This window comes from Epinephelus moara, chromosome 5, assembly GCF_006386435.1.
Source record: "Epinephelus moara isolate mb chromosome 5, YSFRI_EMoa_1.0, whole genome shotgun sequence".
Lineage (NCBI taxonomy): Eukaryota > Metazoa > Chordata > Actinopteri > Perciformes > Serranidae > Epinephelus > Epinephelus moara.
In genome coordinates this window covers 26540929-26559585 of record NC_065510.1, presented here as the reverse complement: position 1 = coordinate 26559585, position 18657 = coordinate 26540929, and the positions used below count along the sequence as shown (strand labels likewise).

Sequence of the window (18657 nt, the reverse complement as noted above, 5' to 3'; positions counted from 1 at the left end):
AATTCATTACCTTAATTCCAAAGATTCAAAATAAATCTGATCTGTTTGGGACGTTGTTTTTACGGAATCGTAGCGTCGACCCTCTGGTTCCCCTGAGTTAACACCGTTCACTCTGTCAGCACCACAGACTGATGACATTTCATATCCAAAAGGTCAAAGGGTCAACTTCACTGTGACATCAGAATGTCTGGCCATTATTCAACACCATATCTCAGGAACAGGAGGGGAGACATTTGTTCAGGTACTGAATTGGTGACACTAATCTTGGGCGTCATTTTTAGACTGTGTGGACTGTATAGATCGTCTGTGCTGTTAGGTTGAAGATGTGTGCGAAGCATTCATGATTAAGAAGTAAAACAGTGCGGTTGATATAAAGCTAAACCATTCTCAGACGATAGACGATGGGTTCCGAGATTGCATTTCAGCAAATGTATTCTGCCTTACAGGCCCTCACAGACTGTTTACCTGCTGCTCACATGTAATTGGTCAATACTATTACAAACCAGGACACTTCAGATACCAAAGCCTTGTCCCATCACCTACAAATTCTGCAAACATATGCTACTGCTAGCATGGCTGACCACCCCCCAAACTCTGAATCATTTACAATAGAGAAGTCAGTGTGGTGCAAACTCCCTCATGGGTTGTAGATACCTAAATTATGAGTGCAGAGCAGAGTTTGACAAGGAGACAGCTCTGTTTTCCTCAGTGCTGGACCAGATATGTCTTAGAAAGAAAATTATAATGTATATTTTGGATCATTTTGAGTTTGAAAATTGCAAATTAAATCTTCAAAATAGTCTTCTGGCTCAGTGTCAACATACACTCAGTCACCCCAACAAACACCCACTCATTGTTCTTTCGTGATGGGATTTCTCCAAAGTCATGCTACACATTGCAAAGGAAAACNATTAAATCTTCAAAATAGTCTTCTGGCTCAGTGTCAACATACACTCAGTCACCCCAACAAACACCCACTCATTGTTCTTTCGTGATGGGATTTCTCCAAAGTCATGCTACACATTGCAAAGGAAAACCCAGATTCAATGGATTAACTCTAGTTTGAAAAAACAAACTTTCTTCACCTGAATGCTTTCTGATCCTGTTTTAACCTTCTGTATTAAACGTTTATGCCAAAAAGAAATATATTTTATATATTTTTTCAACCTAAATCTAGAATTGGAAATCAAAACTAAATTCCCTCATAAATCAGATTTTTATAATTTAAGAGTCTAATTCCAATTTCAGATGTCATTGCATGTCAAGAATTTATGCCATAAAACCTGTAATTCATAACATTTGCCAGGATTAATCGAGGATGGAGGCTGAATAGTACAATTTCAGTTTCTCAACTCAAGCTTGTCAATCCAAATTTACGGGAAGATGTGATCTTTGCAGCCCCATTTCCCCGAAAGGTGCAATGTGGTTTGTCCTGTTTAAGTTTTATTTTTATTCTTGGCACATGCAGTGTCTCTGAGAATAATAACCCCTCCTCACGCGACACACTGTATAAAAGTGCTGTTAACCTGCAGAATCGACAGTGTCACCACATCCTCGGCTAACACACCCTCCTCATCTCCAGCTCACTTGTTAGAGCCACACCACGAGAAGTCTGTGAGAAACTCTGCTGAGGCCTGAACAGGTAATCTTGCTTTTCATAAATAATCAACGTTTCAACAAAAATAAGTTTGGTTTGGGTGGAAGTTTATTTTATTTGCAAAGATTTTGAGATATCGCTCTGAGATTTCAGCCACCTCAATTTTTTATTGATTGATTTTAGTATTAAAAATTTAATTTTTTAAAATTGTGTAAACTGACCATTTAAGGATTTTTGATATATTTCTAGAAAACTAATGTAGGTTTTTTTTGTTTGTTTGTTTGCTTGTTTGTTTTTTGGGTTACATGTTGACTTATTGAAGACAAATACTAGTGGCTGCATCACCAGGATCCCTTAGCACTCCTAAACTTGTATTGACTTCACTGCAGAGGCTCTAACCACACAGATCAGGCTTTTGAATAGCATACTGCGCCTGGACAGGTTTGACATCTGCTAACCATGTCATAAACTGAAAAGCCTGACCATGTGCCAGAAACAGAACCTTCATTTTTAAATATATGGTCAAGATTTATGCAAATGAACAGACAGACAAATTGCAGACTTCCAGAGACTGTCACACACACACACACACACACACACAGTGTAAACTGCAAGTTTAGTAGTAACTGTATAGTGTTAATGTTATGAAATAATAACAGCTTAAAATGACATTTTCATCCCCATAGAGTGTCATGGAAGAAACAGAAATACTCACTAAGTCTATTCGCCAGAAAATTTGCAGTTCTAGTTAATTACATTACAGCTTAAATTCTACTGACTGATTTCCTTTTCTACTCTCTTTGTCTCTCTCTGAAATACTTCAGTATCTCTCTGACTCCAGTCATACTCTCCTTTTCAACTCCACCCCTCCTCTACCTGAGTCTCCTGCTCTTTCTGTCACACCACTCCCTTGTTCTCGGCTGTCAGACTGGGACCAGCAGCCAGTGCCAGTCTGCTCCCTTCATACCAGGCCACAACCTGGTAGGGGAGGGATTTGATGTGGTCACCCTGCGGCGTAAAGGAGCCTATGTGGTTGACGTGAACACTTTCCTCGCCCCAGATGGCACCTGTACTCTCTGCGCCAACCCTCTTCAAGGCAACAGGCTGCAGAAAGTAATTTAAATCAGCAAGGCAGAAAGACACACTCACACACTCTGACACACACATTGTTAACATGTTAAACATGTTCTCACCTTTTACTTTCAGCTGCCAATGTCTGCAGTGGACTGGCGTGCATTCAGCAGATGCAGTACTCATGTCTACAGCAGTTACCACACCTCCGTCAGGTATCCTGTGCTATAGAAATCATTACCACTCAGAGATTTGTAACCTTTTTTACATTTTAACATATTGCTCCAGTTCAGTCAATACTTCTCAATATCCGCCACCTTTAGTAATTATTACTGATGTCTTTTTATTTTCTGTAGGAAAAAGAAATCTAAACAAAATTAATGTTGAGTATTTTGTGTCCACAGCTCACTGGTCAAAACAGTCACCTATCAGGACAGTTATGACTGGAAGGTAGGAACGTTTCACAGAAAGACAAATTACTTTTGTTTTAATGTGCTGTATTCATTTAACCTGACTTGAGATAGTGTAGTATATTCATATGGAATTATTTGTTCCATAAACAGAGAGTCATTTCACACATTTTACACGTTATTTAAAAAATACCATCACACTGAGGATTTAGAGTCCCACAGGCTCAACTGAACAGGTTGAGGAACTCATTTCCTCAGTCTGTCAACTTATGAAATTAAAGTATGGCTTCTAAGTAGCCTCAGTGCACCTGGGTCGAACACTAATGTAATAGGAATGATTAACATGTTGCACTGCGTCCACTTTTCATAGTGTTAGGGTTTTGTTGTTTGGATGTTGTTTTTATTTTTGTATTAATGTGAAACAGTTGATGTCCTGGGACACAAGACAAATTTCAGATTTTTTTCTGACAATAAAGCAAAATCACTGGATTGATTGGATTCACTGTCTGGGAAGCACCTAGTTTATTATTATCCTGAGTAACCAGGATATTGTTTGTGGATATACATTTTCCAATTTCTTTTTTTTTCATTGCTTTGAGCACTAAAAGCAACCTTTTATAGACCTCTCAATGGTCACAAGGTGGATGGCAGCTGGTAGCTCAACTGGTAGAGGTGTGCAGCACATGTAGACTGAGCAGCAGTCTGTTTTCCAGTTTGACCTGTGGCCCTTTGTTGCATGTTCTCCCCTTTCTGCCCTTTCTATCTGCCCAGTCAATTTTTTACTTCTTTTTTACGCCTCCATTGGATAAAACCAAAACTATCTTCATGGCTACATGTTATCACTAGTGAGTTGGACAATAAGCTATTTGTAATTTAGCTGAACTGACCATTAACTGATTTGCATCACGTTCTATGTTGGCACATCAAGTAGCTAATGCTTCCCTTTTTTATCAGTTTGGACTGGATTTCAATAAGTCTGTCAACCTGGAGGTGGGGGGAACACGTTCTGCTGTGTATGACTTTGCTACAGCCAGGAGCCAAGAGGACCGCTTCACCTTCAGCACACACCGTGCCACCTGTAGACATTATAGGTAAGGTGTGAAGATCTGCAGCCACATCCCCAGACAATGTCAGATCTGTCATGTAATTTAGAAGCAGAGTTAACTTGCTATTTTTTCTTTTTGTGTTTAGTTACCGTGTGTCGAACACACCGCCCCTCAGTAAAGAGTTCCTCAACGATTTGAAGAGACTGCCCAGTTACTACAACCCCTTCACAATGGGCCTGTACAGACAATTCATAGATACCTATGGCACACATTTTATCCGCCAGGTTAAAACACACACACACACACACAAACATCTCTTTTATTTTCTTACTTCACAGGAATAAATATTTTTGTGTCAACATTTTATCGTATGTAATTTCAGGTTAATCTTGGGGGGCGATTCAGGCGAGTCACAGCTGCACGTACCTGTTTGTCCTCACTGAATGGACTCTCCTCAGACCAGGTAGCACACATGTCAAGGGAAGGCAGTAAACACATTTTGTATCACAAATAACATATAATATCCTCTCCTTTCATCTAGGTGCACTCCTGCTTATCACAGGGTGTCAAAGTAGGCCTGGGGAAAAACAAACTGAATGCAAATTATAACTCTTGCAACAAAGTCCTACAGAACCAGGACGTGTCCACGTCTTACAGCTCTGGTCTCCACCAACACCACACTGAGGTGGTAGGAGGTAGGGGTTGGGTGGGTGAGTTTTCTCTCAGCCATAACGACTCCCTGGGCTACCAAAAGTGGCTGAAAAGCCTCAAGGATCACCCTGACGTTGTTCAGTATTCCCTCAGACCACTTTACCAGCTGGTGACATACGGGTCAAAAAGAACAGGACTGAAGGCTGCCACAGAACAGTACTTAAGAGAAAACGCCCTCAGCCCCCCACCTAGCCCACCTTACTGTGGAAACAGTGACCCTAACCTGGCCTCCAACTGCTGTCCTAAACAGGCCTGGAGAGGAACACTGGTGGTGACTGTTGTCAGAGCCTGGGGTCTGAAAGGAGATCTATTTAGCAAGACTGACACGTACGTAGAAAAAGAGGGAGAGGGTTGAGGTCTTGGCACAGTGGGCACTATGAACATGATTTATCAAAGACAAATGTGAATTAATTAGCCTAATTTATTTTATTTTTGCCCTCTTTATCCAATTAACAGGTATGCTCAGCTGTGGTTCGGTTCCAGCTACCGCAGGACTCATGTGGTCAAGTCGAACAGCCCTTACTGGAATGTTCAGTATAATCTGGGCAAGGTCAGTAAATCTTCTCAGGCTTCATTAGGACCACTATAAGCATTTTGCAGGAGTGCATATACATAGTGTTCAGAATCAGATTAATTGCTTAGTAGATCAAATTTGACACTTAAAGGATATATTTATAAATAACTTTTTTTCCTCTTTAATCTTTATGAAGATGGACACACACTTGGGTCTGAAGGTCGAGGCCTGGGACAAGGACGTGAGCAAGGATGATCGTCTTGGATCATGTGTGAAATACCTGAGGCAGGGGACTCACACACATGTGTGCCCCACTAAAAAAGGTGCCTTCCAATTCAAGTACACTCTGACCTGCGACCATCACTTCACTGGAGACAAGTGCAACCAGTACAAACCATCTCCACAGTGAGAGACACATTTAGGGTGTGCTGCTCACTTCTTTCATCAGAATATGTTGATTACTTTCATTGAACACAATTCAAGGGTTTTTTGGAGACATTCGCTGTCAGCATTGTGTTTGGCAGTGGGGTTAAATTAGAGGTAAATTTGTATTACGAAACTGAAGTTTTTGACACAAAAAAAAGACCTGATTGTGACCAAAATAGGCTGTTTTGTGCTTGTTTTTACCAACATTAATTATGAAATAATTGAGATTTAGTTGTTAATTAAACCATAGGTATAATCGTAGGTTTCAGTTTGGAATTTTGGTGGTGGGATTATCCTTTGGTTTTTATTTGAGTCACAGAATATGTCTTTACGGTTACGGTTAAAATCTTTGTAATGTCTACTATAAGAGCAGCATTTTTGTGTCCTTTCTCATGCAAATAAAGCCTGTGAAAACACCAGCTGTGTCATCAAGTACTTTAAGTGTCTTCAGAGCTCAAAAACTCACCGATTTAGAATTGCAATTTGCAAAGCATCTAAAATGTTACAACCTCTTAAGTTATATCCGTTTGTAACAGTCTTTAATGAATCACTTTGCAAAATACAGATCAAGCAGGCAAGTGAAACAGTGAAAAAGTTCCTGAGGCACAGGCTCAGTCCAAAAGCTCTGGCGAGCCATGCTGAAGCAGAAAGCCGGAGAGTCTCTGGCGTCTGCTGGATGCACACACACACCAAACCATTCAATTATGTGCAGCAGTACCATGAGGGATTAAGCAGGAGACGTCATCAGGCGAGTAGAGGATTCAAGCAGCCAGCAACGAATATGAGTAATCTCCGTGGCAGAAAGGTGGTGTATGTGGCCACACAGCGAATCACTCCTCAGCCAGGAAAAACACAGGCAGCCGATCAGCAAAACTCATGTACAGTTGTCAGGGAAAGACTCCACAAAGCCGAGGGGAACAGACGAACAGACACTAGGAACGCAGAAGCAGAACTTGTGGTTGGGGACAGAAGGCTGAGGAGTTTTCCAGGAAGCAGGCAAAGCAGGAGAGTCGGATACAGGCAGGGTCAGCAACGAGGAGTCAGTCCAAGAGTAAACGCTAGAGAGTCTTCTATGAGAATGACAAAGAACAATCTAGCAATGAGAGTCTGTGAGGCTGGAGTATATATATGTACTGACAGAGTGAAATCAGGAGCAGGTGAACTGAGTTGCCTAGATGAGGTGGGCATGGTGGAACAGTAGAGGCAGGATATGTGTTGACAGGTGATTGGCTGGCAGGTGGGAGTTGAAACGAGGCAGAGTGAGTGGAAATTTACCAAATGAGTGGAGTGACTGGCATGAATGACAGGCCAGGAATACACACTGTGACAGAAAGTATCAAAACACTCACTCCACAGAAAAGTTATGATGTCACAACTATATAGACCCAATCACTGTGATGACTTCCCAGTAGATATGAATTGCAGAGATAATCAACAAACTTGATAATTTTGTTACGTTAAGGGATATATACTTAAACATGGTGGCCTGATCTATCTGACATTTCTGCTGTACTTATTTTTTGAAGGCCTACTGTCCTGCTTTGCAAGCATCTATGATAAACCAAGTCAGAGTAAAATCTTGTTTGGTCATCTTAAAAATCAATATCAGTGTAAGAGCATGCTATATTTGGAATATTTTCACTTCTACACACATGAACTGATCAAGGCCCTGGTAAACCAGCAAATACCATGTTCGATAATTACTGTTTTTGTCAATGGAGTGTGGTGGCCTCAGTTTATTGTCGGAGAAGGCTGCCAGACAGTAAGGTAAAGCGGTGAAATATTAGCCTACGCTTAAACTGATACTAATTTCTGAAGATAAAATTGGATTAGCCTGATTTTTCTCCATGGTTACGTAAAGTTACAACAGTTCCTCTTTCCGCCACAGAGAGGGACGTTTGTCCCAAAGCTTGCTGCTGTGTTCATCCCCTGCACCTATCCCTTCAGCTGTGTAGGTGACCACAAACGGAGTGACACTCCGAGACGGAGACAATGTGCAAGACCCGCAAACACTGACCAGTCAGAGCAGACTGAACTCTTTTTGGAAGGGGGCCTAAAGAGACAGAACACAAATATGGAGAGCTTCAGACGGAAGATGAATACAGGTATATTCAAGCAGACAGTATAAGAAAAATAAAGTATTTTTGACCATTAAAGCATTAATGTTAGAAATCCCAAATACAAGTGTAATGAGCATAATATGGGGAATTTAAAACCAGTGAATTCTGTTGGCAGCATTTTTCTTTTGACACGTTCTGACAAGCGGGTTTATCTTCTGTTGTTGTTGTTTTTATATCCCAGGAATTTACTCCAAGGTCATTTCCTTAAACCTGGGCACGAGGGGCATTATCTGCTTAGTTTTTATTATCCTTATCTCTTCTGATTTGTTACTCCCTTTTTTCCTTTATTTCCTCATCACCCCCATTGAGATAATTCATAGGATAAAAAGCTCCATCCTCTGTTTATTCCCGATCAAAGAACAAAGGCTCTTTCTCTTGCTGGTTCTGATTGTGACGACTGGAAGAGAAGCAGAAACCTCAACTTTTTGGGCATTTGGAACAGGTAGAAAACTGTTTAAAATGTTTCAGTACAATATCCTCAACAGTTTTTAGTAGAGCAGACTGATTAAATAATTTTAAAGACTTAAAACCAAAGATGCACCACTGCATGATACAGTAGACAGAGAGCATAATTTGGGCTCCGATGCTGGAAATTTATTCAATGAAAAGACAAAAAACTTCATTAGAATTCTTCTGAGGTTTATAGCTCCACATAGCATGTTGGGATTGGGTGGATTTGCGAAGATTAGGAATTATTTTGTCCTTTTTTCCTTTATCAGTGCAGGTGCACCAGAGTGGAATCACAGTTTGCATGTCATTTGTGTAGTTTTCTTAAGTTGTGCCTCCCTCCTTCTGAGAGAGGATCATGCAGATGACAGGTGTGTTTATTGGGCGTGATTCTGTTTGCAGTTGGATTTACTAATGTCAAAGTCATACCAGAGGCAAGACAGCATCTGTGAATTATTCTGATGCTGAACAAATGAATCAAAGTCCACATTTCCTACAGTCATGAAATTCCTGGAGTTATGAAATTACAAAAACGGCTTTTCCAGGTCTCGAAATGGTTTGATATCAACAGAATGTTTTAGAAAAGTTTGTTCATAAAAATCTCAAAACATGTCTAACGTTATGCAAAATACATTCCCTGTATTACTTAGCAAAAATCTAGTGCTGCGCTGCATGACCACTGAAATATCACTAGTATCACATGATACACATTAGTGTATGCAGCTAGTTGGTGGTGGAAATGTCAGTTGAACAAGTAAAGTTAGCAAGCACTAGGAGTTTGCTTACCTGCAAAAGCTTGGGAAGTACAATAATAATAATGTGGAGACCTATTTTTCCTTCATTAGATCCTTGGGTGATGACTTGGGGAACTTGACACTTGCAGTTGCAAAAATAAAAATAAGTTTAAAAAATTTTTCCAAAATAATGTAGTTTTGTTAAGTGGTTACATACCTGTTCTTTGGGAGCCTTAGTGCCTCATTTAAGTTCATTATTAAGTGCCAAGTGAATAGAAAATTAGTAAAACGCTCCTACAAATAATGTATAGTTTTTGAACAACATGGCCTAAGGCAGAGGCAGATCGAAGCTGTGCCACATGTAGAGTCTGCACCAAAACGTCTGACATTGGCAACATGGGTGAAGCTGCTCTGGTCAGCCATGCTAAAGGGAAAAAGTATCAAGACAACCAAACGTCCGCTTCACAAACTGCCAGCGTCTGCACATATCTCACGCTTGGTGTCGCTAGACCAGATAGTGATTCTGATAATTATATCAGAAGGAAAGTGAGCCAACACTCAACCAAACCACTGCCGGGAAATGGGGTAAAATATTATGGAAAGTTTTTTAAAAATTCATCGGTAGTGTGTGGGAATCTTGAAAGTCAGTGACGTAGTGGTTGAGGGTATCAATAGAATGACAGTAATTGACAATAATCTTGCATTATGTCGGTCTTCAGGAATTAACATCTAAAAGTCATATTTCTTTAAGATATATTCAAGTTATCACAATTGCACCACACCTTCCGGGTAAATTTGTTACAGTCCCAAAAAAAGGTGCTGAAATTTTCTCCACTGTGATCAGTTTATCTTAACACTGTATTTCACCCGCAGCCAATACTAGAACAATTCTTACTCTCAACATGAGAAAACAACAACAATAATAAACGTTGTGTGCAGATATAGTTGGAAGGTGTGGCACTGCCAGGAACAGGCATATCACTACACATATCAAATTTTTTATTTGGGTCATATTTCTAGAAACTGCTCATAAAATTAACACAACACATTATCACGTGGCGAGATGGAACAATGTAAAACATTAACAAGCAGTTACTTAGTGAGCCATTACTTCCTCAACCAGATAGTAACAGCATCCAATGAGGATGATAAACACACTCCTCACAATCGTGTGCACACAACAAAAGCTTCAACTTTTAGGGTAAAGGTTGGCATTAGTTCATATTTTTCTCTCATTGTCTGCAAGATCCAACAAAACACTAAAATTAACAAGTGTTAGTCTGTCTTTTGATGCTTTCCATCTTCTCTACCCTGTCTGAGGCACTTAGCCTCAAGCTTACGGAATCCAACCGAACATGTCAGTTTTTAAAAATGGGTCATGGACTGTGTTCAATGCTGTTTTTGTTTGTTTATTCTGTTTTACTATAACAAAGCCTGTCTTAAATGTATTTTTATCCCTCCTTTTTGCTGTTATCTGCAGACTTGACAGTCACTCTGCATCTTTGGCTGGCACACTCTCGTCAACTCCAAAAAGATATATATACTGCAGCACTTGAGAGACCCTGCTGAAGAGGTAATGTTAAAAAACAAAAACAAACATGTACAAAACTAATATTCAGAGAAATGAATAATGCCCATTTACTTCAGGGGTATTTATTCATGCAGATAATTTATTTTTGACAGAATTATCTTAAAGGTCCAGTGTGGAGGATTTAGGTTAATATATTTCCAGAAATGGTTTATAATTTTCATCACTATATTCTCTATATCTTATAATCACCCAAAAATGAAAATTGGCATGTTTTTGTTACCTTAGAGTGAGCTGTTAATATCTACATATGTCCTCTTGTTCTAGAGTAGCCCAGAATGGTCAAACCAAACACTGGCTCTAGATAGGACCATCTGCATTTTTCACATCTGCCATTGTATTTGTGCAACATGCTTGGCACTTGGGAGAAGTTTCAGTTGGTTGCAATCTGCAACCTCACCACTAGATGCCACTAAATCCTGCACACTCGACCTTTAAGTTCCAATTTCTAGCTTCTGTTTAAGCTTTCAAAAACATCTCATTATCAAAATATAGATGTGTGTTTATGTAAATGTATTTGTGTCTATTTATATTCATAGAAATATTCATATACTACATATTCATTCAATTGACAACTCCAAAGTCCATCCATCAGTCCGGGCGTCATCCTGCACAGTACACTGTCTTTTAAGGCCCACATCAATGATGTTATGATTTATGTTCCTATGAAAAATAATCGTTATTGCCTTTCACGTACACCTCAGAGTGCTGCTACCCTTGTTCACTGTTTGGTTACATCTCCTATCAGCCACCTGTATCGTTACCCCCTCCATAGATTGTGTACCTAATATTTATAATTACCATTTTTGTCTAGTCATTTTATTAACTTTCATTGCATATTATGGAACTGTCTGATTTTTGATCTATAAACACATTGCTGCTTGTTTTTTGTTGTTGTTGTTGTTGTTTTTTTTACTTCAGTATGAGTCTGAACATTGTTTTTTAGGAAAATCCTGCATAGCATATCTTTAATGATACTGATTTCCTTTTCTATTCTTTTTGTCTCTCTTTGAAATACTTCAGTATCTCTCTGACTCCAGCCATGCTCTCCTTTTCAACCCCACCCCTCCTCTACCTGAGCCTCCTGCTCTTTCTGTCGCACCACTCCCCTGTTCTTGGCTGTCGGATTGGGAACCACAGCCAGTGTCAGTCTGCTCCCTTCGTACCAGGCCACAACCTGGTGGGAGAGGGATTTGATGTGGTCACCCTGCAGCGTAAAGGAGCCTACATGGTGGACGTGAAGACTTTCCTCACCCCAGATGGCACCTGTACTCTCTGCTCCAACCCTCTTCAAGGTGACAGCCTCCAGAAGGTAATTCATAAATAAATATGGACTCTACAGCATCTTTACCTGTTGCACAAACTTTATTCATGAATGTTGATCATGGTCTTCTTAACTTTATTTTCAGCTGCCAGTCTCTGCAGTGGACTGGCGCTCATTCAGCCGATGCAATGCTGACCTCTACAGCAGTGTGCACACATCCGTTAGGTATTGTATATCAGCCATGTTTATGTTTTATTGTCACTCCAGAGCAGGGGTGCTGTAGTTGCAGGAGATGTGGGACTGATTTTTCTTTCTTGTGCCATAGCTAAATTGAAATTGGTTCAATAAATTGGTTGAAAGACTGAACTTTGTATAAAAAAACTGAGGCTCTTTGGAGGCCTTCTCACCCCTTCAATGCACAAAATGGCTTTGTCCACCCCACAGTAGGATTCGTCTTTAAATGCAGTCAACACTGAAAGAGTGAGCACCAACGTACGCTGTCATGTCTTTACCTCCCAAAAAGGGGAAGTAGGGGTTTAAAAAAAAAGAAAAGAAAGAAAGCAAAGTGACTTTGAAAAAGAAACAAATTAAATTAGTGTGTGAGAGAGACATGGATCAAACGAGGAAGCATGGGGGGCCACAGGGACTGCTTATGCATAGGGCCCAGATTTTTGTGCTACACCCCTGCTCCAAAACCTCAAGATTGGTCGATATGCACAAGCGTTTAAGAGCAAGAGGACATAGCCTTGTGGCTCCTTAAATATAGCTCCCTATTTATTGTCCACAGATCACATATCTCAGTTTCCTGTCTCAATCATAGCTTAACAGACTATATACCAGTGGTTCCCAACTGGTCCAGCCATGGGGTCCAGATTTCCTCTTAGTCATCAGTTCAAGGTCCACACAGTTTAATATATGCGTCATCATACTTTTGTTTTGGACATGTCATCAAGCTAGTTTGCTGTCTCTGTCAAGTAGCTGTCCGTCATTCAATCTCGCGACCCACCAGTTGGGAACCACTGCTCTATGCTGACCTTTGAAATTAAGGAGCTTTAATGGTGATTCTTTCCTGTAACTTGTGTCCACAGCTCACTGATAGACACTTACACCTCCCAGGACAGTAAGGACTGGAAGGTAGGAGACTTATCACAGCCAGTGCTGATTATTATTATTGTTGTAATTGATAGATGTGTAGATGTTTTTTCTTGTTTGCATTTTACCATTGGAGCATCACCTTTTTCCCTGGAGAAACAAACACATCACAGTAAATAAAAACCCTAGATTGCAAGTTCTGTTTTGATTTTGGAGCACCTTGCTGCCCAAATACAATGCATATACAGTATATGAGTTTCATGACTCTTTACTTTAAAATAAAGTGTCCCTGATGTAAATCCTTAAAGCTAACAGAACAAGTACCAGTGTATCATTTAAAAGTGTTTGTGAATAAATGTTTTTTATAAATAAATGGTTATATTTAATACACATTGTCATGGTCATTATGGGTGAATGTCAATGAGGTTTTTTTATTTATTCATTTTCATTTCATTAGCTTGGCCTAAATTTCGATAAGTTTGTGTCTGCCAACCTGGAGGTGGGAGGAACACGCTCCACTGCGTATAAGTTTGCTACAGAGAGGACCAGAGAGGACCGCTACTTCTTCAGCACTCACAGGGTCACCTGCAGCCACTATGGGTAGGGTGTGAAGACCCCTGCAAAGATTTTTCTGTGAAGTTTGTTAAAGGATGTTTATTGATATATCATTTACGCACCACAAGTTACCTTGAATTCGTGAAGGAAACATTTTCCTCATGTGCCTCCACAGTGAACAGAAAATCCAAAAGAGGCGAACATTCCTAATGAATTGAAGTAAACTCTTACACAACGCCTGCAGTATAACCCAAGTCTGTGCTCAGTGAATGAACACATGCACTTCGCTTATGATTTAAAACACATCAGTACAGTCTCATGCACAGCCGAGTTGCGTGCCTGGGAACATTTGAATGCATTTGAGCTCTGTTCAAGTGGAGCTCATATGCATGCTTGTGATCAGGCACGCTACTCTTCTGCCAATCGTAGGTGAAGATTTTGGGAAATACTAAGCATAAAACTGGTTTACCTCGGAGGCAAATGAGAAAAACTGTTTTCTTCAACAGTCAGTGAGTAATTGATATACAAATGGTCATTTTGCAGGTGAATTATTCTTTTAAGATAATTTACTAATCTGTTGCCCTGTGTCCAGTTACCGTGTGTCAAGCAGACCGCCCCTCAGCTCCGAGTTCAGTAAAGATTTGGCAAGGCTGCCGGATCTCTACAACTCCTCCACCAGGGCTCTGTACAGTGAGCTAATACATACCTATGGCACACACTACATTCGGCAGGTAAAAACACACACACACAAACATCTATTTCACAAATTAAAAAAAGAAGATATTTCTTTCTCTACAACACTGTACTTCATTTCAGGTTTACCTCGGGGGGCGACTCAGGCGAGTCACAGCTGCACGAACCTGTTTGTCCTCACTGAATGGACTCTCATCAAGTGAGGTACATGTAGCACACAGGCCTGTACAGCACACACTGCCACCACTGGAGTGTGAATGTGTTTGTGAGTGTGAGGCATTATGATGCTCTAGTCACTTTACTTCCATTTACAGTATTTTATTTGGCAGTATGGCTCTGTTCTGGGGCCTCTCTGCCTTTACTCTGGCCTACGCAGAAAGCATCTTCCACGCGCCTGTGTGGAAAGCCATGAGGTGGAGAGAGCAAACCTCCCTGCCCTTCCATGTGCCTACATGGAAAGCCTAAAGGCCCTGACACACCAAGCCGTCAACCAAAGTCGGGCCGTCGGTGAGCGTCTGTCGCCCTAGTTTTTGCGGTGTGTCCCGAACCATCGGCACTTCGGCTTTGGCGTCGGCGGCTTTTCGGCCGATTGAGCATGTTAAATCAGCTTGTCGGTGAGTGAGATCACTCTGATTGGCTGGTCAGGTTTTATTTCCTCGCCCCTGTAGCGGGTGAATCTGCCTGTAGTGAAACCAGGGCTAACCGGTGCTTCTAGCGGAGCGTTAGCTGCAGCTTGACCGGAGCAAAGCACAGCCAGTTAGCCTCCGCTAGCCCCTGAGCTAGCCCCGGCTCTCCGTTTGGATCCAACCGGAGCACTGACCCCTGGCTTGTTATTCACGTTAAAGCGGGAAGACGCAAGAATAGGGCGCTCTGAATGAGATTCACCACTTGGTTGCATAGAAAGAAATCATGTGATCTATCAGCTGACTCCCTTCCATCAATCAGTTGATTGGGCTGTTTGAGATCAGCTGATGTAGCTGGGATGTGAGCTGAGCTTGACATCATTTCCTGCCTGAACTAACGGTATGCAGTCCATTAACCATTGACTATAAATAGCATCTTATTTCTCCCCCTGTCCTCCAGGTCCACTCCTGCTTATCACTGGGTCTCTCTGTAGGCCTTGGGAAGTTGAAATTATCTGGTAACCGACAGTATTGCAACAAGGTCCTACACAACCAGGACGTCTCCACCTCGTACAGTTCTGGTCTCCACCAACACTACACAGAGGTGGCAGGAGGCAATGGTTGGTTGGGGGAGTTTTCACTCACTCATAATGACTCCCTGGGCTACAGGAATTGGCTGAGCACCCTGAAGGACCACCCAGATATTGTTTCATACTCCCTCAGGCCAATGTATGAGCTGGTGCCAAATGAGACACAGAAGGCAGGGATGAAGGCAGCCATAGAGCAGTACTTAGCAGACAATGCTGTGACAAAGTCACCCAAAGAACCATATTGCGGGTGGCACAATCCTAACCTGGCTTCCAACTGCTGTCCTCGAAAGACCTGGAGAGGAACACTTGTGGTGACAATCGTCCGAGGCTGGGATCTGAGAGGAGATTGGATTGGCAACACTGAGAGGTGAGTAGAGTGAGGCCAGGGACTGAGATCTAAAGGTGGTGTATCAAACAACAATATTAATCTACCTGTTGCTGTTTGGTGTTTTCTCCTCTTCACAGCTATGCTAAGATGTGGTACGGATCCTTCTATCGCAGGATTCACATGATCCGCTCAAACTACCCCAGGTGGAATGCTCGTTATTATGTGGGCAAGGTACAGACTCACAGATCAGCTCAAAAGAACACACTTCACACACACAGAATAAAACCTTAAAAACATTATTCAGTTAGAGACAACTATGGTCGTAGACTACAGTTACTGTTCTAACATCCGTGTGTAGCTTAAGTCATCAAAACGTCAATCAGTCATCAGTGCTAATTCAATACCTTCATCCTGACTTGCCTGTATCAGTAAAAAATGTGATGTGTATATAAATAATTTTGTGTTTTTAATGAAGGTGGACACACACTTGGGTTTGAGGGTCCAAGTCTGGGACCAGGACGTGTGGCATGATGACCTTCTGGGATCATGTATGAAGTACCTGAGGCAGGGGACACACAGATTCACCTGCTGGGCAAAGAACGGCGGCTTTGAGGTCCGGTACACTCTGTACTGTGAAAGTCACCTCACTGGAGACAGGTGTAACCGTTACAGACCCTCTCCACAGTGAGAAATGTATTCTGACTGTGCTGCTCACTTTTCTTTCTTCTGGATATGTTGATTACTTTCATTGAAGTGTCATTCAACATCATGCAGGGTTTATTTTGGAAACATTTGCTATCAGTGTTGTGTTTAGCAGTGGGGTTAAATCAGAGGTAAATTTGCATTATGAAACTGAAGTAACTGACTTATTTAAAAAAAACAGTAGGCTGCTGTTTTGCGCATATTTACATATTTACACATATTTTGGTGCTACTGTTCACAAATGTCTCACTTTTGTGTTCAAGTTTACTGAAATCACATTTAGTCATCCCATTTTATAGCTGACGTTTTATGTTAAAATGTTTTGTAGGGGCGTCAGTGGCTTAGTGTAGAGCAGGCGCCCCATGTACAAGGCTGTTGCTGCAGCGGCCCAGGTTCGACTCCAGCCTGTGGCCCTTTCCTGCATGTCACTCCCTCTCTCTCTCTCTTCCCCTTTCACACTTGTCTGTCCTATCCGTTAAAGGCGAAAATGCCCCCAAAAATATCTTAAAAACAAAAATGTTTTGTAAATTTGTCATTAATAGTTTGCTGTTAGCCTTTTCAAAGGGGAGCACAGGGAAAGTAATGTACAAAGCAGATATGTACACTATGCTGGACTGTAACCCACAAGAGAAAGGCAATTTAATTGCAGTAGGCCTGATGTAATAAGATAAATGACTGAGGGGCTCATACATTTAAAGCTTCAATCATTTATTTTTAGATCACGTTATGGTTAAATTCCCATACTGACTTATATGTACTTTGAAATGAAAAATCTTCATTTCAGTTGATTTTAATTGAGGATATAGACCAGTGAGCATGAACATTTTGATGTATGCATTAATAATAATCAGCTGCTGTGGTGGTGGGGCTGTTGACATTTCGGTTTCTATGTAAATTGCAAATAGAGACTGTCAAAACATGTGCTTCATATCCTTAAAATAACGCATGATTTAGAATTGTGTTTTTATACAGACGTAGGTACACATGTAATGTCTTTAGCACTTATGATGACGTAAAATGCAAATTCTGTTTGTGCAAAATGCTCAAATGGTTTGACTTGACTGAACATAATAACCCAATAAATGACTAAGTAATAATTGTGTGTGTGTTTGTGTGAGAGAGAGAGGCAAACAGAGGGTGAGACACACATTAGTATCACTTTCAACAAGCTGTGTGACATTATAAGTCCCACCTAACACTACAATATGCACAAGCATCCTCAGGTAAAACTCACCTGATCCCTGTTCCCTGTGCTATATCTTGTTTTAATATTTTGTTTTAGATGGATCCAGATTTACAATTGAGGATGTGAGAACAGCCGTTAGGAGGAAAACACATTTTCATGACAGCTTATTAGATTGATATTTTCAGCGTTTATAATTAAAGCAACTTTGTGCGAAGTGAGCTGCAGAGCTGTGTGATTCCTCTGATTTCATTCATTTGATTTAGTGTTCATAAAATATTCATTACTGCAGGTTTAATGATTATCTCCACAGCTTTAAAAGGACCACTGTGTATGGTTTAGGGGGGGTTTATGAAATCTAATATTCATAACTGTTTTCATTAGTGTATAATCAATCTAGGAACCCATCGGCTATCATCTAACGTCATAAAGCCTCTGGGAGCGGGGCCAATATTTCAGGTTGATCCAATGTAGCCAGCAGATATCCAGGCCAAGACTTCCTCTTCTGCATGCCGGTCATTTCCGGTAATCTCCATAAAATGATATCAACATACGAATGCAGATATAAAAGAAAAAAAAACATAAGATATAAAGCTAAATTATCATCAGACAATATCCAATGTGTTCTGAGGTTGTATTTTGGCCAATGCGTTATGCCTCTCTACATGAACTGTTTACCTGCCATTCAAATGTAATTGGTCAATAGTACTTAGACTACAAACAGAAATCAAGGGCCTTATTCACAAAGCTGAGAAAATTCCTTAAATTATGACTTTGTTTTTTTTTTTTTTTTTAGAATTTCCCGTGCAAGTTATGACTAGGTCCTGGTAAAGAGAAAGGTTGTTCACAAAGCATTTTAGCCCTTAAGAGAGGAAGGGTTAGGAGTAGGGAGGAGGACTTTAAAGAGGCCTAAGAGTTTCTTAAGTGCAGAGAAAATGGTGGAAACACAAAGGTAGGAGAAAT

At 40.8% G+C, this 18657-nt stretch overlaps 2 protein-coding genes across 2 annotated transcripts; both read left to right on the top strand.

Moving 5' to 3' along the window:
• Nucleotides 1-1318: 1318 nt before the first annotated feature.
• Nucleotides 1319-5758, top strand: LOC126390778 (perforin-1-like). The gene is made up of 10 exons (XM_050045231.1): nt 1319-1332; nt 2422-2710; nt 2804-2883; nt 3073-3118; nt 4033-4169; nt 4270-4408; nt 4507-4587; nt 4666-5162; nt 5292-5385; nt 5546-5758. Exons 1-10 carry the CDS (start codon nt 1319-1321, stop codon nt 5756-5758), a joined length of 1590 nt encoding a protein of 529 aa, XP_049901188.1.
• A 2494-nt stretch (nt 5759-8252) lies between these two features.
• On the top strand, nt 8253-17558 carry LOC126390786 (perforin-1-like). The gene is made up of 11 exons (XM_050045242.1): nt 8253-8337; nt 10557-10649; nt 11688-11976; nt 12074-12153; nt 13017-13062; nt 13478-13620; nt 14168-14306; nt 14392-14472; nt 15352-15848; nt 15947-16040; nt 16285-17558. Exons 3-11 carry the CDS (start codon nt 11707-11709, stop codon nt 16495-16497), a joined length of 1563 nt encoding a protein of 520 aa, XP_049901199.1. The 5' UTR covers nt 8253-8337; nt 10557-10649; nt 11688-11706; the 3' UTR covers nt 16498-17558.
• Nucleotides 17559-18657: the final 1099 nt, after the last annotated feature.

Bases quoted from the DNA above. Each gene is read 5' to 3' on its own strand.
- LOC126390786 (XM_050045242.1), top strand. From the start codon at position 11,707: ATGCTCTCCTTTTCAACCCCACCCCTCCTCTACCTGAGCCTCCTGCTC. The intron at 12,154-13,016 runs GTATTGTATATC...TTGTGTCCACAG, and splicing joins AGTGTGCACACATCCGTTAG to CTCACTGATAGACACTTACA. The intron at 14,307-14,391 runs GTAAAAACACAC...ACTTCATTTCAG, and splicing joins GCACACACTACATTCGGCAG to GTTTACCTCGGGGGGCGACT.
- LOC126390778 (XM_050045231.1), top strand. The intron at 4,588-4,665 runs GTAGCACACATG...CCTTTCATCTAG, and splicing joins ATGGACTCTCCTCAGACCAG to GTGCACTCCTGCTTATCACA. The intron at 5,386-5,545 runs GTCAGTAAATCT...ATCTTTATGAAG, and splicing joins TTCAGTATAATCTGGGCAAG to ATGGACACACACTTGGGTCT.